Here is a 26273-nt window from a genome sequence, read left to right as displayed (position 1 = left end):
CAAAACATAATGCAAACGTTTGCGTGTCCCTGCTTGATATACAACCACTGATGAAAATAATCGTTTTGATGAGAGAAAAAAACTATACGAGAAAAAAAACCTATTCAAGGGCGGATTCGAACTCAGACCCTCTGACACGGCTGGCGAAAGCTCTACCACTGGACCATTAAGATGTGCGTCGGGATTATAGGCGGATATATGTATTGGCACTGACAACATGTATTAGGCCCATGTAAGCTACAATTTAAATCGATTGCTGGACATCGTTATGTTATTGGCGTCCATGTTCATTGAATTTTGAAATCAGATAGAGCCGGCTAGAGCGCTGCATAATAAGTAGCCACACCGGCTTATTCAGTATGGAAATACACACCAACAATGACACGCCCCTACTGCGTGCTAGAATCTCCGAAGAACAAGTCGATTTCAAACTCAAAATGTACGCTTTTAAATATACCAATACTGCTATCTCAAACATGGAGAGGCTTCTTCGTGATCTCAACTAACAGATTCTGTAAAAAAACGAAAATCACAAATTTTGAAAAAAAACGATTCTTTCTCATTTTGCTCGAAAGTTGTGCTGCCGACTTGTGTCCCTGGTTTCCGTGACGGGTCACATATATGTGCGCAGGCGTGTAGTCTTTCTTTACAAATTGACCTCAACAAATGACTTGTCTGGCCTTAAAGATGTATAATCCAGTATAATACAGGTAGTGTAACCACAGTTCCTTTAACTTTGAACTGGCAAACTATCTTTTTTGTTTCCTGTTCCTTGTTTGTGAAGGGTGATGATACTGTACCTTCTCATAACTTTCTGGACCATTTTTTTTACATATTTCTAGCATGCAGTCAAACGTGACACTCTGCAAACCTCGCCAGTTCAGATGTGTCATGTGTTCTAGCTCAAGCACACCTGGTGCAGCTAATGAGGCCCTTGATTAATGAGACGACGCCTGTTCTGCAGATCTGCGCTGCTGTGAGGGATTATATTCAGGGGGTTGAATAATTTTGAGACTGCAGAAGTCATTAAAAATTAAATTTTTTCAGTTGAATTTGGGGAAACCACTTGAAACATTTGTTGTGTTGAGATATTTCAATTACTTTTGTTTGATTTGCTGAAACAGCTGAAAGTCTGTAAATTTGGCCAATAAACCTGATTTGCAATGAATAATTTGTACAACAGACTCAAACGAGTCACTGGTTGTATAAAATGAATGTGGAGCAGATTTGAGCTGACTCTCTGACTGTGGTGTCCTGGTAAATCTGAGAAGTTTCAATTCAATGCACATTATTTGTACAGTGCTTTTCATAATACACATCATCTCAAAGCAGCTTTACAGAAAATACATGAGTCCACATTACAATTTACAGTGTTCTGTTATCAGAGGAAACTGTCTAAGTTATGCATTTCAGAAATGTACATATACAAATAACAGTTAGCTAAAAAATGTATTAATTTAATGAGCTCACTGAACTAATGAATACTTGTTTGAAGCATTGTTGAAAACTATTTTTCTTTCATTTGTTTGTCAAGTGAATATAAACGCTGATTTTCTTCTTTTTAACTGGAGAAATTAAGAGGATAAATTCATTATGTATCAAAAGCAAAATCAGCTTAAATTCCTGTTACATAATTTCCTTTTACCTTCACACCCGCGTGCACGAGCGCACTGACCAGCTGAGGGCTGCTAGTTCACCCACGGTTAACTAACTAACCCACCCATGCTGCTCAGTCATGAGTGCGCTCGCGAACTCCAGCTAGAGGACCGTGAACGGGAAGAACCGAGTGTTGGGGTTCGGATCAGAACCGGAAGTGTGTGAGGTTCGAGTGAGTGGATCTTTATCCGACAGAAAGCGCGAGCATGAGGATCCTGATCGGCCTCGTGTTTCTGCTCGTGCGCGCTCAACTCTCCGAGTCACACCGATGTGAGTAAAACAACAATCACACACTCACACAGATCTGTTTAACACGCGTTTAATGTCACAAACTGAACTGATTAAAATGGTTTTAGCAGCAGCAACCGTTACTTCAGTGAGCCGTGTGTTGACCAGTGATAACCTTTACTTCTACTTACTTTTACAATGTCTACCTTTTACCACAGTTTACACCACAACATAATAGTTACTTTAGTTCATGTAAACTGATGATTTGGTGTTTGTCGCTGTCATACATTGTTTTATCAAAATGACAAAGATTTCGAGTCAGATCTCTTACTGTTGTGGTTTTATCATTTATCATAAGCAATAACTGGTACTCGGGAGGAAACTATACCATGGTTACCATAGTAACATAATTTTAGTAACACATGACATGAATATGATGGCCGTCTTTGCTTGTAAGTTGTAATTAAAAGTCACGCAGTGTTACAATGTTGCATTGTTTACAAAAGTAACTGTTACAGTTTTGCCAAAATTATCAGTATTTACAAAGTAAAAATGTTGTGGCATTTATAAAAGTAACGAAATGAACAGTGTAACAGTGTTGCCAATATTAATACTGTACAAAGTAAAAATGTAACTGTTTCCTAAACTAATTGTATTTACAATGTAACAGTGTAGCAGTGTTTACAAAAGTAACTGTTACAGTTTTGCCAAAATTATCAGTATTTACAAAGTAAGAATGTAGCAGTGTTTACAAAATTAACTTACAATGTTGACAAGATTAACAGTGTTTACAAAAGTAACTGTGAAATAACATTCTGAAAAGTAACAATGTGACCAGTTTCATCCAGACCGCGTTACTTTATAGCGCTTTACAGAAGTGACAGTGAAAACAGATGAAACCATTGGTCTTCTTTAAACTAGTCTTGCGTCAGTGTTGAAGATGTTTGTTCTCTTACAATGTTTATTCCAAAAAACGTCATTTTCTCCAGAAAGAGCCTCCAGTAGCAGCAGCACGAGGGGAATAAATCCCTCTGGAACACTGAAGGAGTTTAATGCGGTTAAAGCTGACATTCATGAAGTCATGCTGAAGATAATAATAATAATAATAATTAACTTTATTTTCTATAGCGCCTTCATCTCAAAGCGCTTCACAGGAATAAGAAAGAGTAAAAGAGAAATACAACAATATAAAAGAAAAGCATTCATAAAAGAGAAGTACGTTTAAATATAAAACATGTTATCAAAACAAATCCATAATTAAATGGTATAGAAGGAATAGATCTGTGTGCGCTCTGACAGAAACCATGATTACTGTGTTAATGTACGATGGACTGATGTTTGTAGGCCAGCCTGATCGATCAGAAACATCGGCTGGTGATGATGCACGTGTCTGCCGGACCGAAGCTTTAGCTTATATTTTGTACAGGAATAGTGAAAATGTTCTGTTTTGAGGACATATTTGTCACCCTGGACCACAGAACCAGTCACATGGGTCAATGTTTTTAAATGTTTTGTTCGGATAGGACAATTTGGCTGAGATACAACTATATGAATATCTGGAATCTGAGGGTGCAAAAAAATCGAAAGACTGAGAAAATCAACTTTAAAGTTTAACTTTAAAGTCATTTATGTTCACATTTTTGCTGCATCCACTCACAAAAATACATATTTTATTTATTTACGATAGGAAATTTACTAAATATCTTCATGGAACATGATCTTTATATCCTAATGATTTTTGCCATAAAAGAAAAATGGATAATTTTGACCCATATAATGTATTGTTGGCTATTGCCACAGATATACCCGTGCGTCATGTGACTGGTGACGTGATCCAGAGACACATTTATCATAGGAATAATGAAAATGTTCTGTTTTGAGGACATATTTGCACCGTTGGTCATTAATGTCCATTGCAGTGAATATTTAATTTCTATACATTAATGTCCATTCCAGTGAATATTTCTACATTAAAGGGTTAGTTGACCCAAAAATGAAAATTCTGTCAGTAATTACTCACCCTCATGTTGTTCCAACCGCGTAAGACCTTCGTTCATCTTCGGAACACAAATTAAGATATTTTTGATGAAATCTGAGCCATGTCTGACTCCTCCATAGGCTGCTATGTGACCGAAACTTGCTGGCCCAGAAAAGTTATTAAAAAGATCGTTAATATAGTCCAAGTGACTCCAGTGGCTCAATCCTAAGTATATCAAGCGACGAGAATACTTTTTGTGCGCAAAAACAAACAAAAATAACGACTTTATTCCACTATTCATTTCCTTCTCTCTTGGCCTCGTAGTGTTTTTGCGCTGCGCGTCTGTGTTTCACGTCATCACGCATCACACACATGACCCGCTTCGGCCAATTGTAAGCCTACGTGGTGACGTGTAACACAGACGCGCTGCGCAAAAACACTACGTGAACCAACTAGAGGCCCAGAGAGAAGGAAATGAATAGTGGATAAAGTCGTTATTTTTGTTTGTTTTTGCGCACAAAAAGTATTCTCGTCGCTTGATATACTTAAGATTGAGCCACTGGAGTCACTTGGACTATATTAACGATCTTTTTAATAACTTTTCTGGGCCAGCAAGTTTCGGTCACATAGCAGCCTATGGAGGAGTGAGACATGGCTCAGATTTCATCAAAAATATCTTAATTTGTGTTCCGAAGATGAACGAAGGTCTTACGCGGTTGGAACAACATGAGGGTGAGTAATTACTGACAGAATTTTCATTTTTGGGTCAACTAACCCTTTAATGTTCATTGCAGTGAATATTTCTACATTAATGTCCATTGCAGTGAATATTTCTACATTAATGTTCATTGCAGTGAATATTTCTACATTAATGTCCATTGCAGTGAATATTTCTACATTAATGTCCATTGCAGTGAATATTTCTACATTAATGTTCATTGCAGTGAATATTTCTACATTAATGTCCATTGCAGTGAATATTTCTACATTAATGTCCATTGCAGTGAATATTTCTACATGAATTCTCACACCGTGAGTGTGTCTCTGCTTCATGTGCAGTTGTTCCTCGGAGTCAGGCGTCTGAGTTCCTGCGACGCCACCGACGGGCGAACACTCTGTTCGAGGAGAGCAAGAAGGGGAACCTGGAGCGCGAGTGTATCGAGGAGCTGTGCAATAAAGAGGAGGCGCGGGAGATCTTCGAGAACAATCTGGAAACGGTGCGATCGATACTGTGATGTTTGTGTTGATCCTCACGCTGTTGATTCGACATTGACCCGAACGCGTGTGTTTGAGGAGCGAGTGAATCACTGAGTCAAGTCAGCTTTATTTATACAGTACAGAGTGTTTAAAGCAGATTTACACAGATAATAACACGAAAATAATGCAACAAAGTTTGTTTCCAGAAGAAAATAGCGTCTCTAATCTTGTTTTTTAGATATTTATCCTGTTGTAAAGCACAATGGCCAACTACTGTTGCTTTTACTGTGCTAGATGAATACAAGTTGACTGATTTATTGATTAAGTAAATTCAGTGATGGTTAATTTTTGTTGTAAAAAAGTTATTAATTTAGTTCATATATATATATATATATAGAACTAAAGAGCTATTATTCAGCTCAGCTCAGTTCAGTTCTCATATAATGGTGTCAGCGCAGGAGATCAATAATATTGTTGAATATTAAACTTTCGCTGTGTATTTTGTCTGTGAATAATCTCATGTTCTTTTAATCTTCCAGGAATATTTCTATCCCAAGTACGTGGGTAAGTCACTCTTGGTAAATCCAGAATCACAAAACACATTATAGAAACAAAAGTTACTAAAAATTACACTACATACTTTCAGTCATATATTAAATGGTAACACTTTACAATAAGATTCGTTAGTTAACATGAAGTAATAATGAACTGCACATACACAGCATTTATTAATCTTGGTTAATGTTAATTTCAACATTTACTAATACATTATACAACTCATCCTAAACTGATCTGGGATGCTGGAACTCGCTGCTTAACTTCCATACTGTGATGCATCATGGGAGAACACAGTGTGTGTGTGTGTGTGTGTGTGTGTGTGTGTGTGTGTGTGTGTGTGTGTGTGTGTGTGTGTGTGTGTGTGTGTGTGTGTGTGTGTGTGTGTGTGTGTGTGTGTGTGTGTGTGTGTGTGTGTGTGTGTGTGTGTGTGTGTGTGTGACTCTTCTCATGTTGTTGTGTGTGTTTAGTGTGTCTGGGATCTCATCGCGTCGGGATCAATAACCCAAACTCGCAGAATCCCAGTATCCCACAGGACCTGCGCACCTGTGTTCAAGGTGAGCGACACTCGCTGACACTCATGATGATGATGATGTGTTGAGTTTGAGCTGAGCAGTGTGTGTGTGTGTGTGTGTGTGTGTGTGTGTGTTTCAGAGATCAGTAACCAGTGTCTGCCACTGCCGTGTTATAAGGACGGTTACGAGCGCTGTGTGGACGGTCAGGGCAAATACACGTGTGTGTGTAAACCGGGCTGGAGGGGTCAGCACTGCGACCAGGGTGAGTGTGTGTGTGTGTGTGTGTGTGTGTGTGTGTGTGTGTGTAAACCGGGCTGGAGGGGTCAGCACTGCGACCAGGGTGAGTGTGTGTGTGTGTGTGTGTGTGTGTGTGTGTGTGTGTGTGTGTAAACCGGGCTGGAGGGGTCAGCACTGCGACCAGGGTGAGTGTGTGTGTGTGTGTGTGTGTGTGTGTGTGTGTGTGTGTGTGTGTGTGTGTGTGTGTGTGTGTGTGTGTAAACCGGGCTGGAGGGGTCAGCACTGCGACCAGGGTGAGTGTGTGAGTGTGTGCGTGCGTGCGTGCGTGCGTGCGTGCGTGCGTGCGTGCGTGCGTGCGTGTGTGTGTGTAAACCGGGCTGGAGGGGTCAGCACTGCGACCAGGGTGTGTGTGTGTGTGTGTGTGTGTGTGTGTGTGTGTGTGTGTGTGTGTGTGTGTAAACCGGGCTGGAGGTGTTTATAAATCATTTAAAATCATGCACGGCTCTCTGATGCTGGTCACATGACATGCAGCTAAATTAAATAAATAATTTAGAAAAATTAGACATTTAAATAAATCTTTTTTTTTTTTATTAGTAAACTAATAAATTCGTTTTTAATTTATTTTTTAATTATTTCATTTTTATGTTTTTATTTTAATTAAATAAAAACATAAAAAAAAAAACATTCAAAACTTATTTTAAATGATCTGTGTCTAATTTTTATAAATATATATATTTTTTTATTTTAATTTTAATTTTAATTTTAAAAGAGCCGTGAATAATATTTAAAATATTAACTCTCAGAGGAAGTACAAAAAATATTTCATGTGTAAGTGCGTCGGCTGACACAACAGTGTGGGATTCGCTGTAAAACATGGCAATAACACCAAGAATGCATGAGCAGATCAAATGTAAACGTTAAATCCCAGACAGCAACATGGTGTCGGCCCACATCCGGCCCACATCCGGCCCACATCCGGTGCGCGTTGAATCCACATGTGCCAGATGTGGGCTGACACCATGTTGCTGTCTGGGATGTCATATACAGTGAGGAAAATAAGTATTTGAACACCCTGCTATTTTGCAAGTTCTCCCACTTGGAAATCATGGAGGGGTCTGAAATTGTCATCGTAGGTGCATGTCCACTGTGAGAGACATAATCTAAAAAAGAAAAATCCAGAAATCACAATGTATGATTTTTTAACTATTTATTTGTGTGATACAGCTGCAAATAAGTATTTGAACACCTGTGAAAATCAATGTTAATATTTGGTACAGTAGCCTTTGTTTGCAATTACAGAGGTCAAACGTTTCCTGTAGTTTCTCACCAGGTTTGCACACACTGCAGGAGGGATTTTGGCCCACTCCTCCACACAGATCTTCTCTAGATCAGTCAGGTTTCTGGGCTGTCACTGAGAAACACGGAGTTTGAGCTCCCTCCAAAGATTCTCTATTGGGTTTAGGTCTGGAGACTGGCTAGGCCACGCCAGAACCTTGATATGCTTCTTACAGAGCCACTCCTTGGTTATCCTGGCTGTGTGCTTCGGGTCATTGTCATGTTGGAAGACCCAGCCTCGACCCATCTTCAATGCTCTAACTGAGGGAAGGAGGTTGTTCCCCAAAATCTCGCAATACATGGCCCCGGTCATCCTCTCCTTAATACAGTGCAGTCGCCCTGTCCCATGTGCAGAAAAACACCCCCAAAGCATGATGCTACCACCCCCATGCTTCACAGTAGGGATGGTGTTCTTGGGATGGTACTCATCATTCTTCTTCCTCCAAACACGTTTAGTGGAATTATGACCAAAAAGTTCTATTTTGGTCTCATCTGACCACATGACTTTCTCCCATGATCATCCAAATGGTCATTGGCAAACTTAAGACGGGCCTTGACATGTGCTGGTTTAAGCAGGGGAACCTTCCGTGCCATGCATGATTTCAAACCATGACGTCTTAGTGTATTACCAACAGTAACCTTGGAAACAGTGGTCCCAGCTCTTTTCAGGTCATTGACCAGCTCCTCCCGTGTAGTTCTGGGCTGATTTCTCACCTTTCTTAGGATCATTGAGACCCCACGAGGTGAGATCTTGCATGGAGCCCCAGTCCGAGGGAGATTGACAGTCATGTTTAGCTTCTTCCATTTTCTAATGATTGCTCCAACAGTGGACCTTTTTTCACCAAGCTGCTTGGCAATTTCCCCGTAGCCCTTTCCAGCCTTGTGGAGGTGTACAATTTTGTCTCTAGTGTCTTTGGACAGCTCTTTGGTCTTGGCCATGTTAGTAGTTGGATTCTTACTGATTGTATGGGGTGGACAGGTGTCTTTGTGCAACTAATGACCTCAAACAGGTGCATCTAATTTAGGATAATAAATGGAGTGGAGGTGGACATTTTAAAGGCAGACTAACAGGTCTTTGAGGGTCAGAATTCTAGCTGATAGACAGGTGTTCAAATACTTATTTGCAGCTGTATCATACAAGTAAATAGTTAAAAAATCATATATTGTGATTTCTGGATTTTTTTTTTAGATTATGTCTCTCACAGTGGACATGCACCTACGATGACAATTTCAGACCCCTCCATGATTTCCAAGTGGGAGAACTTGCAAAATAGCAGGGTGTTCAAATACTTATTTTCCTCACTGTAAGTGTAAATAATGCAAGAGTAAACTGCACACTGTTGTTTAAAGCGCCACCTACTGGTTAGTAGTTAGTATGAGTAGTATTCTTAAGAAATATAATATCTCATTAATATCTTACAGATATTAATGAGTGTGAAGACCCAGAATTCCCTGCGGGCTGCAGCCAAACGTGCCACAACCTCCCCGGAAGCTTCAGCTGCAGCTGTGAGAAGGGCTTCTACACAAACGACAACATCCACTGCAACGGTGAGCGACACTGCACAGGTCAAAGGTCACAGGTCTGCACTGCACAGGTCAGCACTGCACAGGTCACAGGTCAGCCGCTCTTGCAGTGAAGTGAAGGAGTAAAATGTGCTGGAGTGTTTGCTTGGTGTCTGCCAGATGAGTTTGAGCTGAGTCAGCACTGCACAGGTCAAAGGTCACAGGTCATCCGCTCTTGGAGTTCTCTGCTGTTGTGGAGGAGTGAAGTGTGCTGGACTGTTTGCTCGGCTCTTGGCGTCTGCCGGATGAGTTTGAGCTGTTCCAGGAATTCTGGGATTTTCCTGTAAAGGAGAAACATGATTCCCCTCCAGCTGTGAGGAAACATCGACACACACGCCGAACGTGTGCAGAATCCACTGGAACAGTCTATTAGGGTCATTATGTAACAGTGTTTTTAAACGGGTAAATCATCAGACGCTGTTTCCCTTCGGCCCGGGAGCTTATCTACAGGACCCACAATGCCGTGCGTGTGTGATCGGGCTGTTTGTTCAGCTACGTACACATCTACTCTGAAATCACAGCACTGGAAGTCTGGGAATGATGAAACACTAGTGTGTGTGAGAAGCGATTCGTGGTGCTTTAGGTCAGATGTGTGTGGATCATTCAGAGCATGAGTGAGTGTGTCGAGATGCTGTCGATCATGTGACCTGAAGCCGCAGGGTTAATATCGCTCACTGAACACATGTTTGTTGGTGCAGTGTGAACTGGCCGTAATACTTCTGTGTGTGTGTGTGTGTGTGTGTGTGTGTGTTTGTCTCATTGCAGATATCAATGAGTGTGTCCTGTATCCCAGTGTGTGTGTGGAACCGTCTCAATGCATCAACGCTCCAGGGACGTTCGAGTGCCGCTGCCCGCTGGGATACCGCTACAACACAAGCTCACGCGAGTGTGTCGGTGAGACCATAACACACACACACACACACACACACACACATTTATTCTCCAAAATGACTGATGTGAAATAATCTACATTATACCATGGTCTGGGTGAATACTCGATTCTGATTGGCTGTAGGGTGTCCATTAAAAAGTGATAGAGGACACCTAGTAAATAAACCGTCAGGCGTAACCAGGGAAACCAAGTTATTGTTTGTAAAAACTTTAGATTTCGATTGTAAAACTAATTCAAATATAAACTAATGTTTTAAAAATGTGTTATTTGGCAAGTGACCAAAGCAGGTTAATGCCCGACGAGGTGTCCAGTGTCAGGTATTAATGGACTTCGGCGGAGGCAACCGTCCGACGCGCGCCGTCGTCCATTAATACCTGACACTGGACACCTCGTTGGGCATTAACCCTTACTTAACCTTCATCCTTCCCTCGCACTTTATAACACATCTTTCCCTCGCGGGTCAAAATGACCCGAAGCCCTAAAATTATACTTAATTTTTTTTGTCCGGAAAGCTTATTTAATTTAATTTTGATTATATTTTTTAATGCAGTTTTTTGGGAGATTTTATTTTCCTTTAAATTACTAGTTTTGATTAATAAATAATAAATAAATATTAATTTAAGCATATTCCTCACATTCTTTTAACTTAAATTCAAAATAACTCTCAATTTCATGCATAACCCTTTTAATTCAGCACAGAGTATATTACATTGTGTGTCTTTGACAACTTGTGGAAAATAAATAATATAAGATGATATTTGATGACTCTAGATGGGCTTATATCTCTATTTGGAGTAAATGAGCTGTTCCTCTGGGTCCTAAAGCCAGTTTCTCTTCAGTGTGCATTCAGATACACATGTAGACATTATACAATCATTTTTTGGTAAAGTTTTTGCATTTTTAGTTTGAATTTTCAGCATTTTTAGGTTTTTCTATGTGAACTGAAGCATTCCTCGCATCCATTCATTCCTAAGGGGGTCAAATAAACCCGTGAATGAAGGATTCGTTACTTTTTTAAATTTCAACCACAAAACTCCTCGAATCCATAATTTTTTTGTTTATTCGTAATTAAAGTGCGACAAAAGTCATGGGGTCTCGGACCCCTTTGATGTACACTACATTTTTGCAATAAAAAAATAAAATAAAAAATCTGTGTCAAAATGACCCGAAGAAAGGATGATTAATAATGTTTCATGCTCACATTATTAAAGACCTGATATTATTTACCCAGCGTTCTGTGAATGTACGGTTCAGGACTCAAGCTCTGCTTCAGAAGCTCTGATGTTTTACCGTTGATGCTGAATGAGTGATGTCTTCCTTCAGATGTGGATGAGTGTGAGCAGGAGGTGTGTGATGGCGAGTGTGTGAACACCGTCGGGAGCTTCTCGTGTCACTGTGACGGGCGTAAGGGAGTGAAGCTGGCGCAGGACGGGCGTATGTGTGAGGAGATCCCGCAGTGTCTCGGTGTGTTCGGTCACAAGCACGAGGAGATGCTGTATCTGGGAGAGCAGTTCTCCGGCGTTCCGGTCATTTACCTGCGCTTCCGTCTGCAGGCCGACACCAGGTGCGAGTCACATGATCTCAGCAAGGTCTCGGAGCCGTTTTCTGCGTTTAAAGCGCTGGTATAATGCCCTTTTCACAAGATGTAAAATGAGTCTCTGATGTCCCCAGAGTGTGTGTGTGAAGTTTTAGTTCAAAATACCCCACAGATATTTTTATATCGCATGTTAAAATTGTCACTTTTTGAGGGTGAGCAAAAACGCACCGTTTTGTGTCTGTCCCTTTAAATGCAAATTAGCTGCAGCTCCCGGCACAGGGGGCGGAGCTACAACAGCTTTTGTGTGTGTGTGTGTGTGTGTGTGTGTGTGTGTGTGTGTGTGTGTGTGTGTGTGTGTGTGTGTGTGTGTGTGTGTGTGTGTGTGTGTGTGTGTTAGCAGCACCGATTACCTCACACACACATGCACTGGAAATTTAAAAAACTTTTAGCCTTTTATGTTCAAACCGGAGTCAGACAATGATGGAGAGACTCGAGAAGAAGTGACAACATGTAGAAGCAACAGGACATTTCTGAATGGTTATTGATGAGTTTATGAAGCTGATGTGTAGTTATCTTCTAGTCATTGATTAGCATATTCTGTCTTGATAATCTATAAATCGTGTTCAGGGGGCGGGGTTTATGTAAATTTTAGGGTTGGTGATGTCACTAACCCGGGAGGAATGTGGTGTAGTCTCTACCAGCCGTTTGTTGTAGTCCTTAAAAAGCAATTTCTGTAAAAGCAAATATCTCCCTTTGCTCTGAACTTTGAGCGTTGTAACTTTGCAGATGTTGTTTATGCTCAAACAGCAACATTACACACTAACTAAAGTTAGAAAAGTCAAATCATAATCAACCACCCCTTTAACTCCTGAGCATCGGTTCCTGAAGGCTCCTCTGTTATATTCCAGAGTAAAAATGTCTCTTTAAGAAGAAGGGAATCTGATTCCTCGTGTGTCTCTGTGCTGTGATTGCTAACACAGGTTTGCAGCCGAGTTTGATTTCCGCACGTTTGATCCCGAGGGAGTGATCCTGTACGCCGAGTCTTCGCCGGACTCCTGGCTCATGCTGGGTTTACGGAGCGGCCGCATCGAGGTCCAGTTCAAGAACCAGCACTCCATCAAGATGACCAGCGGAGGGAAAGCCATCAACGACGGCCAGTGGCACGTGGTGCGTTCATCTGATATACAGTCTCAGCTGTCTCTTCTGCTCATTAAAGCTGCATTTATTTGATCAAAAACACAGTAAAACAGTGAAATATTATTCTATTGTAAATCATCTGTTCTCTATGTGAATATACAGTAAAGTGTAATTTATTCCTGTGATCAAAGCTGAATGTTCAGCATCATTACTCCAGTCTTCAGTGTCACATGATCCTTCACAAATCATTCTAATATGAGGAGTTGATGATCAAGAAACATTTATGATTATTACCGATATAAGATCATTCATTTCTTTATAAAAACAAAGGGTGTGATGATACACTTACATACACGATTATATACAATTATTTTGGTAAGCGAGTTGGTCGATTATTTCGACGATTAATTGGAATTTTTGTGGTACTAAAAATAGACCTAAGTGAACAATGACCTTTAAAATGACTTAAAATACATATAATATCAGTAGGTGCATTTCCATTACAGATTTTTTTCCTAAATGTCGACAAAAAACTATTGCGAAATGACGGCGTTTCCATTATCCGATGTTATGCGACTAAAACTTCAGTTTTTCCTCTCGCGATCAGTTAAATCATTCCTAAACCATGGCAACGGACGCTGGTGGGTTTATGTACTATATTAAAATATTGAAATTTGAAACTTCCACATCATTGCATTCTGTTTTTATTCACAATTTGCACAGTGTCCCAACTTTTTCTGATTTGGGGTTGTATATCCCAGCCACTGCACTGCCATTATTATTAATGGAAGGAGATGTGTGTGTGTTTCCAAGCATTAATGATAAGGAACGACCCTTATTATACTCGTGAGCGGCACATATGAGGAGTTTCTGGGTGTTTCTCTCTCAGTTTTGCTTCGAGGTCTTGATTGTGGCATTTATTTGAGGTTTAGAATCCAGTATTCCTGTAATTCTTTTGTCTTTAATGAGTTTAATAAAGAACTCAGTCTCGTATTCTGTCCAAACACACCGCGTCATCTACGTCAGGTGACTGTAAATGCGCAAAAACTGTTTCCATTGCAGTTTTGCGAAATATTTATTTTTCGAATTGCCTGAAAAAAAACCCTCATGCGAGCGTAAAAACTTTTTTGCGATAAATGGGAGTTTTTGCGAAAATTACGCATTTCCATTAAGCGAATTTTCAATTCACAATTACAATTTGCGCAATTTGAAGGGTAATGGAAACGCGGATTCTGAGGCAATAAAAATAGGTTCAAATAAAGTCTCAAAAGCAAGTATTCATATGGTTTTATTGAAGAACACTTAAAATACATAAACATAAACTTATGTACATGACACATTATAACGAATACCTGGTGATTGTTGTTGTTGTTACATTACAGCAGATCAAATCTTTAATATCGGCCAAAAAACATTTAATTCAAGTGTCCACTTAATCTGTAATATTTGGTCACATGTTTACAGTAGAAATGCTGCAAACGCTGTCATTTCTTGAGCAAGACCATGTGCACATCAAAACATGCAAACTCAGTGCTTTTATTTTGAAAACTATTTGCATATATAGAAAAATATTGATGTTTATAAATGGTTTACGCTACAAGTTCTGCGTTTCCAGACGAACGTTATTAATTAAGCAGCCGAAACTCACGGATTTTATGTTGCTGAGACGCTGCATGTTAACGATAACAGAGCAACACTTTGCTATGCAACACAAAGCGCGTCAGTCTTTATATATACAGAATACACTCCGTCGTGCTGATATCACGAGACCGCTTTTCAAGATGGAGTGTCATGTTTCGTCACACCCCTAGTGAAAGCTTGTGCACGTGTGTAGATCTCGGTGGAGGAGCTGATGGGAAGCGTGAGTGTGAAGATCAGTAAAGAGGCCGTCATGAGCATCAACAGTCCTGAGCGTCTCTTCACACCCATCAACGACAAACTGGAGACCAAGCTTTACATCGCCGGCCTGCCCAATCGCAACGAGAGCCTCATCAAACCGGCAAGTGCTCACTAGCGCCCCTGCAGTCAGTGCTGTGCAACTACACATTAAGACATTCCATTCACAAACTTCACAATTCAAAAGGTTTTTTTTCCGAGTGAACGCGCTCCAACCTGTTGATCTGTGGTGTTCTAATCCTCTTTCGTGTGGCCGCTGTGTTTTGTGATCGCGATGGATGTTTAATCTGCTTGTCTCGATGTGCATCAGATCAACCCGAGGCTGGACGGTTGTATCCGCGGATGGGATCTGATGAATCAGGGAGCGTCGGGAGTGAAAGAAGTGATTCAGGGGAAGGAGAGCAAGCACTGTTACGTGTCCGTGGAGAAGGGCTCGTTCTTCAGTGGAGGAGGCCTGGCGCTCTTCAACATCAACTACAGTCAGTCACTCCATCCCAACATCCTGTTCAATAACGGTTTCAATGTTGCAAAATTCATCAATTATGGAACTAATTAAATTCTGTTCAATGTTGATTCAATTCAGTTCAATAACAGTTTCAATGTTGCAAAATTCCATAATTATGAAACTAATTCAAAGCTCTACATAAGACCATAGTGTCATACAAGTACTTGCATGGATAATTGAATAAATGCTGGTCTAACTCTGTTCTTGACGTTGCAGACAGAAGCGATCAGTGGAGGGTTGATGTTGTGATGAGCATTCGACCCTCCAGCAGCACCGGTGTGTTATTCGCCCTGGTTACCAACAACACTGTTCCTCTCTCCGTTGCCGTGGTAACACGGGGGCCCGACGATGCGGTAAGCTCCTCCTCCGCAGACATCACGTCCTGTTGAAGTCTCCACACACGCTACACACACACACACACACTTGTGAGGTGCTTCCCAAATCGCATACTTGTGCACTATTCTGCTCCATTTTGTAGTATAAATAGTGGGAGTAGTGCGTTCACACTGAAAATTCCCCCCAAAAAAGTGCACTTTAAGTACCCGGATGATGCACTTATTTAACTGAAAAAACGAAGTGTGGAACGTTGGACACTTCATGCACTCGACTGTCGCAGCTTTAATTACGTAGCAGAGGGGGAGGGGCTATCAGACTCCGATGTTGAAAGACAAAATAAACGTATTAAGTTCATGTACTACACGGTTGAGTACATAGTGCATACGTGCATACATAGTGTATAAGTGCATACATAGTGTATAAGTGCATAGTGCATAAGTGCATAGTGCATATGTACAAAGTGCATAAGTGCATACATAGTGTATAAGTGCATAGTGCATAAGTGCATACGTAGTGTATAAGTGCATACATAGTGTATAAGTGCATACATAGTGTATAAGTGCATAAGTGCATACATAGTGTATAGTTGCATAGTGTATAAGTGTATACATAGTGTATAAGTGCATAGTGCATACATAGTGTATAAGTGCATATGTGCATAGTGCATAAGTGCATACATAGTGTATAAGTGCATAGTGCATAAGTGCATACATAGTGTATAAGTGCATAGTGCATAAGTGCATACGTAGTGTATAAGTGTATAAGTGCATAAGTGCATACATAGTGTATAAGTGCATAGGGCATAAGTGCATACATAGTGTATAAGTGCATAGTGCATAAGTGCATACATAGTGTATAAGTGCATAGTGCATAAGTGCATACATAGTGTATAAGTGCATAGTGCATAAGTGCATACGTAGTGTATAAGTGTATAAGTGCATAAGTGCATACATAGTGTATAAGTGCATAGGGCATAAGTGCATACATAGTGTATAAGTGCATAGTGCATATGTGCATAGTGCATAAGTGCATACATAGTGTATAAGTGCATAGGGCATAAGTGCATACATAGTGTATATGTGCATAGTGCATAAGTGCATACATAGTGCATAAGTGCATAGTGCATAAGTGCATACATAGTGTATAAGTGCATAGTGCATAAGTGCATACGCAGTGTATAAGTGCATAAGTGCATACGTAGTGTATAAGTGCATACATAGTGTATAAGTGCATAAGTGCATACATAGTGTATAAGTGCATAGTGCATAAGTGCATACGTAGTGTATAAGTGTATAAGTGCATAAGTGCATACATAGTGTATAAGTGCATAAGTGCATACATAGTGTATAAGTGCATAGTGCATATGTGCATAGTGCATAAGTGCATACATAGTGTATAAGTGCATAGTGCATACATAGTGTATAAGTGCATAAGTGCATACATAGTGTATAAGTGCATAAGTGCATACATAGTGTATAAGTGCATAGTGCATATGTGCATACATAGTGTATAAGTGCATAAGTGCATACATAGTGTATAAGTGCATAGTGCATAAGTGCATACATAGTGTATAAGTGCATAAGTGCATACATAGTGTATAAGTGCATAAGTGCATACATAGTGTATAAGTGCATAAGTGCATACATAGTGCATAAGTGCATAAGTGCATACATAGTGCATAAGTGCATACATAGTGCATAAGTGCATACATAGTGTATAAGTGCATAAGTGCATACATAGTGTATAAGTGCATAAGTGCATACATAGTGCATAAGTGCATACATAGTGTATAAGTGCATAGTGCATAAGTGCATACATAGTGTATAAGTGCATAGTGCATACATAGTGTATAAGTGCATAAGTGCATACGCAGTGTATAAGTGCATACATAGTGTATAAGTGTATAGTGCATGATTTGGGACACACTCGCGCTCTTGTGTTGCAGGACCTGCAGGTGTTTGTGGACGGTGTGTGTGTGGCGACTCTACAGTCTCTGATGCTCTGCTATCCGGATCGTCTACTCGTGGAGATGAGAGTGTCAGCTGATGTTCTCCTCATCTCAGCGAACTCCTCCAGCGTGACCTACAGTGACCCCGTGACCCTGAGCGAAGCGTTAGCGAAACTCCACCGCGCCATGCAGGGACACGTCCACACGTACATCGGAGGACTTCCAGGTCAGTCAGCGACATCATGTTTAACCCCATCGAGCAGAACACTGTTCATAAAGCTGACTTGCCAATCCATGCTCACTAATATAATGATAAATCCATGCTTTTCATAAAGCTCGCAACGCGAAGGTCAAGGGTTCGACTCCCAGGGAATGCATGAACTGTTAGAAAATATAAGTCGCTTTGGATAAAAGCTTCTGCCAGATGGGTTAATGTAAGTGCAAACACTAAAATATAGATCATTTTACAAGGGAACTAGTCGTTTGTCACTAGTTCTAGTCCTAGTGAAGAGCTGAAACCTCAGACACGAAGAATTAGTTAGCATTCGCGTTTTTGATCGATAATAGTGTTTCGCTTTGTCATTTTCTCTGTTAGTCCAGTTATAGTTTACTAAACTAAACAAAAAAAAAACTTCAGTTACTTTACTTACGAACTAAAATATATTAAACTGATTTTTTTTTTTCATCTACTTGCAAAGGCAACATTTTTCATTTTTATTTAAAGTTGAAGTACTTAAATAACTAAAACTGAAATAAATAAAAAAATGAATAAAAACTATATAGACGTAAAAATAATATTATTAATAATAAAAATGACTAAAACAACAAAATTACTAAAACTAACAAAAAATTTAATTCAAGATAAAAATGAAAACAAAATATAAAACATAAACATAAAATATATAGTTTTAAATATACTGAAGATGTAAAAAATTATTTAATAAAAACTATGTAGACATATTTAAAAATAATTATAAAAATGACAAAAACACAATAAAATTACTAAAACTAAAAATTAAAGTGAAAACAAAATAAATGTTTTAAATGCACTGAAGATGTAAAAATGATGTACCAAAATAACTAAAACTGGAATAAAATTGAATAAAAATTATATAGATTTTTTTTTTTTAATGAATAAAAAGGACAAAAAATAATAAAAATAAAAAAACACTTCAGTTAATCATAGTAACTGGTAAAGGTAAGTACAGTATCTGTGCTGACGCCAACACTCCTTCAGTTCCTGACTTCTAATCCTCTTTATCGTGACTTTAGCCCCGCCCTCGTCATCAGAGAAGAGAAGAGACGCTGAAGGGGAACTTATTCTCATTCAAGATTATGAACACAATAATGATGTGCATGGATAAATCATGTATAGTGTGTGTGTGTGTGTGTGTGTGCAGATCTCCCACTGTCCATCACTCCGATCTCCGCGTTCTTCCACGGCTGTCTGGAGATCAGTGTGAACGGGCGGCAGCTGGACTTCGACGAGGCTGTTAGTAAAGACAACAGCATCAAGTCTCACTCCTGCCCCCCCGTTTATGCCCCGGACGCGCCACAGTAGACAGGAAGTGACATCACAGCCTCACGCAGGGACATGTGACACGCCATCCACCCAATCACAGCCACAGTAGACAGGAAGTGACATCACAGCCTCACGCAGGGACATGTGACACAAAACCCCGCCCTGATTCTGGGTTCAGCATCACATCATGTCCTGTGATGTTTCTTTGTATTTTAAATGCGTGTTTTAATTGATCCACTCATTAGTATGAACGAGCCTCTATTTAAACATGTGACAGACATTCATCCTGATGGTTGTATTATTATTATTATTAATATTCCTGACGTGTCCGTTGTGTGTCTTTAATCAGTATAGAGCCGTCAGTTTTTGTGTCTTGTAAATAACACCAATTTTAATGTGATGTGAATATGTTTAGGTGGATATTGAACTCTAGTGCAGCATTAATTGTTGGAATAAAACATGAAATGATAAAAATTGAATAAATAAAAAGCTAAACGAAACATGAAATGCAGCATGTTGTCGTCATGGAAATCTCAGTGAAGTAAAATCCCTCTTTAAACATGAATGAGAATGTTCAACTGTAATTAGTTAACATGCATTAAAGATATTTTTAAATACTGTAACAAATGTATTACTCATTGTTAGTTAATGTAACTTAGTAAAAATACAACTGTTCATTCATTGTTAGTTCAGTTTCATTAAACATTAACAGATACGACTTTTGATTTCAATTAAAGCAATAAAGCCGTGTTTTACAGTGGATGTAGAACAGCTGAGGGCGTTGTTAGGCTCGACGCGGAGTAAAACCCCCTCAGCTGTTCTAAACCCACTGTAAAACACGGCTTCAAGGGGCTTATTGCTTTTATAAAATGGTTACTCAATAAAAATATTTATTTTAATATTTATTTTATTCATAAAATAAACACCAGCAACAAAAAAATATAACGTTATAACACATTTATTCCTCCGCCAAGCAATGTAGTTCCAGAGGTTGCTAAGCAACACATGCAGCAACAGAGTCACAAATGGCAGTTGCGCAGTGACAGGTCAGACAACTAGACCGAGCTTGTAATAAAACAAGAATCAACATCAGATCCTGTGTGTGTGTGTGTGTGTGTGTGTGTGTGTGTGTGTGTGTGTGTGTGTGTGTGTGTGTGGAACAGAGTCTGCTGGAGAAAAGAGAACGAGACCGAGCTCGAAGTGTTTTATTGAACAGATAAACTCATATATTTATCTATAACAGAGTTCACTGTAAATATCTGTTGTGACGATCATTTCATTATGGTTGCTGTGCTGGAGTTTATTCTTAAGGAAGTATAGTGTTATTAATGTGTAAAACTACAGTAACGTCTTCAGCTATAGTCAGATCTAAACGGGTTAATTCTCTAGTAGAGAATGTTTTATGAGCAGAAGGATAATCATAATCAGCCGAAGCGCAACCAAAACAGTTCTTTCGCAAAATACACATAGGTTTGTTTTTTACCACTAGAGGGACAAAAGAAACATGGACCTTTAACTACAGATCAGACTTTTTGTGAGTGTAATCTCACTTTTAAAAAAAAGCTTGTCCAGTAAAAGTCCTGGAAATTAATTTCCCTGAAGATCTGGATGCGGCTGTTATTAATAGAAAGTGCTCTACTTTTGACTTTTGTGTAGTTTAAAGGTGCATGAATGTTTCCATATGGCAATAACTGGACACTGGATCTTCATGATTTGAGATATACAGTGTGTGTTACAGATGGACACGAGTGACCTGACCTCAGTGTTGCATAAAGACACAGATGGGAAACGGCAAGAGAATGAAAACACTGGGTCAGAAAAACAAGAGGAAGAATGTAACCTCACATGTGACGGGAATATCAGAGTCGGATCAACACACAGCTGTGATTAGAAAGAAGATCTGCCTTCACTAAAACACTGAGAGATTTCAGACGCACAGAAACTGCAGGATCAAAACTTTACAGACGGACATTCTGATGCTTTTAAATGCTCATCTTAACAGGATGACGACGGCTCTGGAAAGAGACGCACCGTAACCCTATTCAGCCTGACATGTGAAATTTTATAGACAATTTTGTTTTGTTTTTATCTAAAAGTGTGTCTTATGTATATCATATTTGATTCATCAGGCTTTTATGACTCATATACTCTGATATAGTGATAATATGGAGAAAAAAACAACTTCAGAGGCCCAAACTGAGCAGAAATATGCAATTTGGAGCAGATCTTGATATTTATATGGACAAAAAGTATCTGTTGTGATGTAAATCAGTGAGATCTTTATAACAGCACAGCATATTCTTACATAAATGCCTATTAATATCAGAATGAGACAGTCTTAGTAAGATGTTGTTTAAATGCTTAGTTTGATGATCAAAGCTCTGTAGTTTTAAGACATGTAATGTAATGATGATTGAGAGATGAATACATAAACCTTCTTCAAAAGCCTGATGATCATATTTGATACTTGTGATTTTTATAATAAATGATGTCTGGATAATCAAGTAAACTGAAGTCGCTTCAGTCCAGTTGAAATATTACTGACAATATCAAAAATATTCTGACGTTTACTTTACAAAAATCAGGAAACGTGTGACAGCAGAAAGACACGTTTGAACAATTACACTAAAAGACTTACTTGCTCTGTCTAAACAACCAGACGACGGAAGGACTGGAGGAGATTTTTTTATCATAAGAAATGCATGCATCAAACATGATACAATAGCTTTATAGGGTTAATTGGCAATTATTGTCATGAACAGATCCTTAAGGAACAGTTCACCCGAAATTTAAAGTTGTGTAATCATTGATTCACGCTCATGTCCTCAACTTCTGTGGAACTCGAAAGATGTTTTGCTGGAAATCTCACTCGATGGCGCAATAGAAATAATATATCTGATGTGATATTCATGCTGACGTGTGCCAGCGAGGAGGAGGCCGCCAAACACTGAGCAAACAAAGAGCATGCAACTTTGAAAACATCTTGAAATGGCTCAGAACCTGCTTGTGATTGTGACATAGTTCCATGTTACTGCTAATCTTTATTTAGAATATCCTCCCATCCCTCTTGCAGCAACATCTCTTCTCTGGTTTTCCGCATTCCGTGGAAAGAAAGCATTATTGCGTACAGAAAGGCTTTAAAACTGCTAGATATGCTTATTTTCAGTCTCTCTTGGAAGAAAACAAATACAACCCTAGCTATTTAATTTGATACTGTGGATTAATTAACAAGTAAATCTTCTGACGTCTCCAAGCAACACAGCAGTAATGACTTTATGAACTTCTTCACTTATAAGATTGATAATATCAGGGAGAAAATTATAACTATGCAACCGTCTACTACAGTATCGCATCAGGCAGTGCATTGTAGTCTCCCTGAGGAAAAATTTGATTCATTCGTTGCTATAGGAGAGGAAGAATTTACTAAACTCATTAAATCATCTAAATCGACAACATGTATGTTAGACCCTATACCGACTAAGCTACTGAAAGAAATACTTCCAGAGGTCGTAGATCCTCTTCTTAATATCATTAATTCGTCTTTGTCTCTAGGATACGTACCAAAAAACTTTAAGCTGGCTTTGATTAAACCGCTTGTTAAAAAACCGCAACTTGATCCTTCAGAATTAGTCAATTACAGGCCGAACTCGAATCTACCTTTTCTGTCAAAGATACTAGAGAAAGCAGTGTCTTCACAACTGTGTTCCTTTCTTGAAAGAAATGATATCTGCGAGGATTTCCAGTCCGGATTTAGACCGTACCATAGTACCGAAACAGCTCTCATTAGAGTCACAAATGATTTGCTCTTATCATCCGATCTTGGTTGTGTCTCGCTATTAGTGTTACTCGATCTTAGTGCTGCATTTGACACTATCAACCACAACATTCTTTTAAATAGACTCGAACGTTATGTTGGCATTAGTGGAATTGCACTAGCATGGTTTAAATCACACTTATCTGACCGTTATCAGTTTGTAGCAGTAAATGAAGAGATGTTTTATCGATCACAAGTTCAGTATGGCGTACCACAAGGCTCAGTACTAGGACCGCTGCTGTTCACTCTACATGCTACACACACACACGCACACACACACACACACACACACACACACACACGCACACACACACACACACACACACACACTCTGTACATGCTACCATTAGGAGATATCATTAGGAAGCATGGCATTAGCTTTCAATGTTATGCTGATGATACTCAGCTCTGTTGAGTTATAGAACCTAGAACTATAGAACCATCTCTGAAGCTGGACTATGGCACTGTTTTCTTCTAAATCTGCTGTACAGCCTAAACAACCTTTGTTGCATTACTTTCCGGTTATCATTGTAAAGCTGCTTTGAAAGCGCTATATAAATAAACGTGACTTGACTTAACTCTGATGACGAGGGCGGGGCTATAACCTGTCACTCAGATGAGATCCAATAGCAAACCACAACCATCCAATCAATTCCCCACGGACAAAATCTAGCCCCGCCCACATTTGTTCTTGTTCCAGAAGCGTTTCACTCGGATGTATACGACACAATAGAAAAGACCAGCACATTCGAGTTCTAGAATTAATCTCATGAGATTTGAGGTTTAACAGCTAGATGTAATGCTCTAGTAAAGCCTGAATATGGGCACAAGCCAATTAAATTTGAGAGAGTTCTGTTAATAACAACATAATAAATTCAGTCTGTGCATTACTTCAGAATCCAGACATGACTGTTATGATGTTTTTTGTCCTTTTTTAAAGCTCAACCTCTCCAGTCCCCATTCACTTTCATTGGATAATTTAGAGCAGCGTGAACATTCTGCTAAGTGTCTCCTTTTGTGTTCCACTAAAGAAAGAAATGCAAGTTTGAAGGACACGATAATGGAGAGTAAATGAGGACAGAATGCTGTTTTTATTTGGGTCAACCAAAGCTTTAAAGGATAGTTTTCTCTGTGCTAGTGCTAATGTAATAGTATGTACTGCAGTGATCTGCTCTTGCAGAGGAAAATTCTGCATCGGGAACTCCCAGCAACTTTCACCAATAAACCGTCGAATCTGCTGCTCACGTTTGTGAGGAGAGAGAGAGAGAGAGAGAGAGAGAGAGAGAGAGAGAGAGAGAGAGAGAGAGAGAGTTGAGTGTGCTGCAGAAACGCTCGTGTTCGGCTTTGAATGTGGCGGTTCAGTGCAGGATTCTGACCCAGAACGAGTGAAAGTTTGCCGCAGAATCACCACCATGAGAGAGTTCGTGTCGAGCTGCTGTCTCGTCCTGCTGTGCATCGGATTCTCCTCGCAATGTAAGTAACATTATTACGCGAAACAAGCCGCTGTTCCTGCGCACTAGCGCAGCACAAACTTGTTCGGCTCAAGCGGAGTTGAGAGTCTCTGGTGTTCGTGTTTTCAGTGTCCGTGTCGCCGAGGCAAGCGAACGAGTTTCTCCGCAGACACCGGAGAGGGAACCAGGTGTTCGAGGAGACCAAGCAGGGTCACCTGGAGAGGGAGTGTGTGGAGGAGACCTGCAGTAAAGAGGAGGCGAGAGAAGTCTTCGAGAATGACCCTGAGACGGTAAGAGAGTTCGAGTAATAATACCGATTAATCGGGTTAGCGATCGCGCTGATCGGTGAGATTTCATCTTTCATCCATATCGACCTGTAAAGATTCTGTGCCGCTCCCTAGTTAGTGTGCACTATATAGGGCTGCAGTGGTGGATTTGACAGGGCGGCTGTCATATTTATAGAGCATCTGTCTTTTAAACAGTGAAATAAAGCGTCAGAAATCATGCAAAATCATGAACCTGAACCAATCTACATAATCGAGCCGATTATACTCATGAACATGAATATTCATATCGAACATTGAATTATAGTGCTAAATTTGAGGGAATATGTTTTAAGACACAGACACACACACACACACACATATACATATGCATGTATGTATATATATATATATATATATATATATATATATATATATATATTAGTGCTGTCAAATCAATTATTCGCGATTAAATGCATCAAACATAAAAGTGTGTGTGTGTATATATGTATATATACACATTATGTATATGTGTATGCACACACACATAAATGTATGCATATATATAATTAAATGTGTGTATATGTGGTATAATTATGATTATATAAACACAAACTTTAATGTTAGATATTGAATTGACAGCACTATGTATAATATATGAACCAAGCCCTAATTCTAGCCCTAACTCTATAGTAAGTACATGTAGTTTATTAAGTACTCAATACATACATGTTTAATAACACTGTAACAAAGACACCTTAAAATAAAGGCTAACGTAAATATGATATATAATAATCTGAAGTTTTCATGCTGCATTGATGCTATTTTTACTGTCGTATTTTCCCATGAGGCTTTGCACCGCACCTGATTTCACATCCATAACCCTGCATGAATATGATTCCTCATACACAGCCTGTTCTCCTCTGGGAGCTGATATGCAGATGAGCCGGTCTCCAGCGCTTCTGATTGGTCCCTGAGGGGCGTGTCATGTGTCACTGTGTTGTTGACTGACTGTTGAGTCTGGAATGTGTTTTTGATACAGAATGAATTCCAGTGTGTCGGCGCATGTCTGACTCGCCGTTCCCTCGGCAGATTTAATCCTGTTTGGTCTGTAAAATAAGGATCAGGGGAATGTTTGGGAAGCATGAAAGATTAGGATGACATCAGCAGCGCCTTAATTCTTTCTATTATTAGCTTGAGCATGAAGAATTCTGAATTCAACTTTATTTGAAGTGCCATTTCAGTTCAATAACAGTGTCAACGTCGCAACATTTCTCAATTATAAAACAAAGTTTAAAGCAGCTTTAAAATTTCAGTTCAATAACGGTTTCAATGTTGCAATATTCATCAATTATGAAACAAATTCAATTTAGTTCAATGTTGATTCAATTCAGTTCAATAACTGTTTCAATGTTACAAAATTCAATCATTATTAAACAATTATTGAACAAATTCTATTCAGTTCAGTGTTAAATTAATTCAGTTCAATAACGATTTAAATTTTGCAAAGTTCATCAATTATGAAAAATTAAATTCAGTTTAATAATGGTTTCAATGTTGCAAAGTTCATCACTTATGAATCAAATTCAATTCATTTCCATGTTGATTCAATTCAGTTCAATATCTGTTTCAATGTTACAAAATTCAATCATTATTAAACAATTATTGAACAAATTCTATTCAGTTCAGTGTTAAATTAAATTCAGTT

At 39.2% G+C, this 26273-nt stretch overlaps 2 protein-coding genes across 2 annotated transcripts in view; both read left to right on the top strand.

Annotated features, from left to right (window-relative positions):
• The first annotated feature begins 1649 nt into the window (after positions 1–1649).
• On the top strand, positions 1650–19754 carry pros1 (protein S). Its single transcript, XM_081360332.1, has 14 exons — positions 1650–1926; positions 4922–5079; positions 5599–5623; positions 6085–6171; positions 6269–6391; positions 9124–9249; positions 10030–10158; positions 11480–11720; positions 12674–12860; positions 14665–14829; positions 15037–15205; positions 15448–15584; positions 17513–17741; positions 18916–19754. Exons 1-14 carry the CDS (start codon positions 1863–1865, stop codon positions 19074–19076), a joined length of 2001 nt encoding a protein of 666 aa, XP_081216458.1. The 5' UTR covers positions 1650–1862; the 3' UTR covers positions 19077–19754.
• A 4151-nt stretch (positions 19755–23905) lies between these two features.
• gas6 (growth arrest-specific 6) overlaps positions 23906–26273 on the top strand; it is a 38156-nt gene continuing 35788 nt past the window's right edge. The window contains exons 1-2 of the mRNA XM_081361290.1: positions 23906–24324; positions 24432–24592. Coding sequence (XP_081217416.1) covers positions 24264–24324; positions 24432–24592 — 222 coding nt within the window. The 5' untranslated portion in view covers positions 23906–24263. The remainder of the gene's footprint in view (positions 24325–24431; positions 24593–26273) is intronic.

The sequence above is a fragment of the Scardinius erythrophthalmus genome, assembly GCF_964197995.2.
Source record: "Scardinius erythrophthalmus genome assembly, chromosome: 3".
NCBI classification, from domain to species: Eukaryota; Metazoa; Chordata; class Actinopteri; order Cypriniformes; family Leuciscidae; genus Scardinius; species Scardinius erythrophthalmus.
The sequence above is the reverse complement of the archived record's forward strand: the minus strand, read 5'-3'. Positions and strand labels throughout refer to the sequence as shown.

Excerpts from the sequence above, each read along its gene's own strand:
- pros1 (XM_081360332.1), top strand. The coding sequence starts at position 1,863 with ATGAGGATCCTGATCGGCCTCGTGTTTCTGCTCGTGCGCGCTCAACTC. Across the intron at positions 1,927-4,921 it reads ACTCTCCGAGTCACACCGAT|TTGTTCCTCGGAGTCAGGCG; the intron begins GTGAGTAAAACA and ends CTTCATGTGCAG. Across the intron at positions 12,861-14,664 it reads ACGACGGCCAGTGGCACGTG|ATCTCGGTGGAGGAGCTGAT; the intron begins GTGCGTTCATCT and ends GCACGTGTGTAG.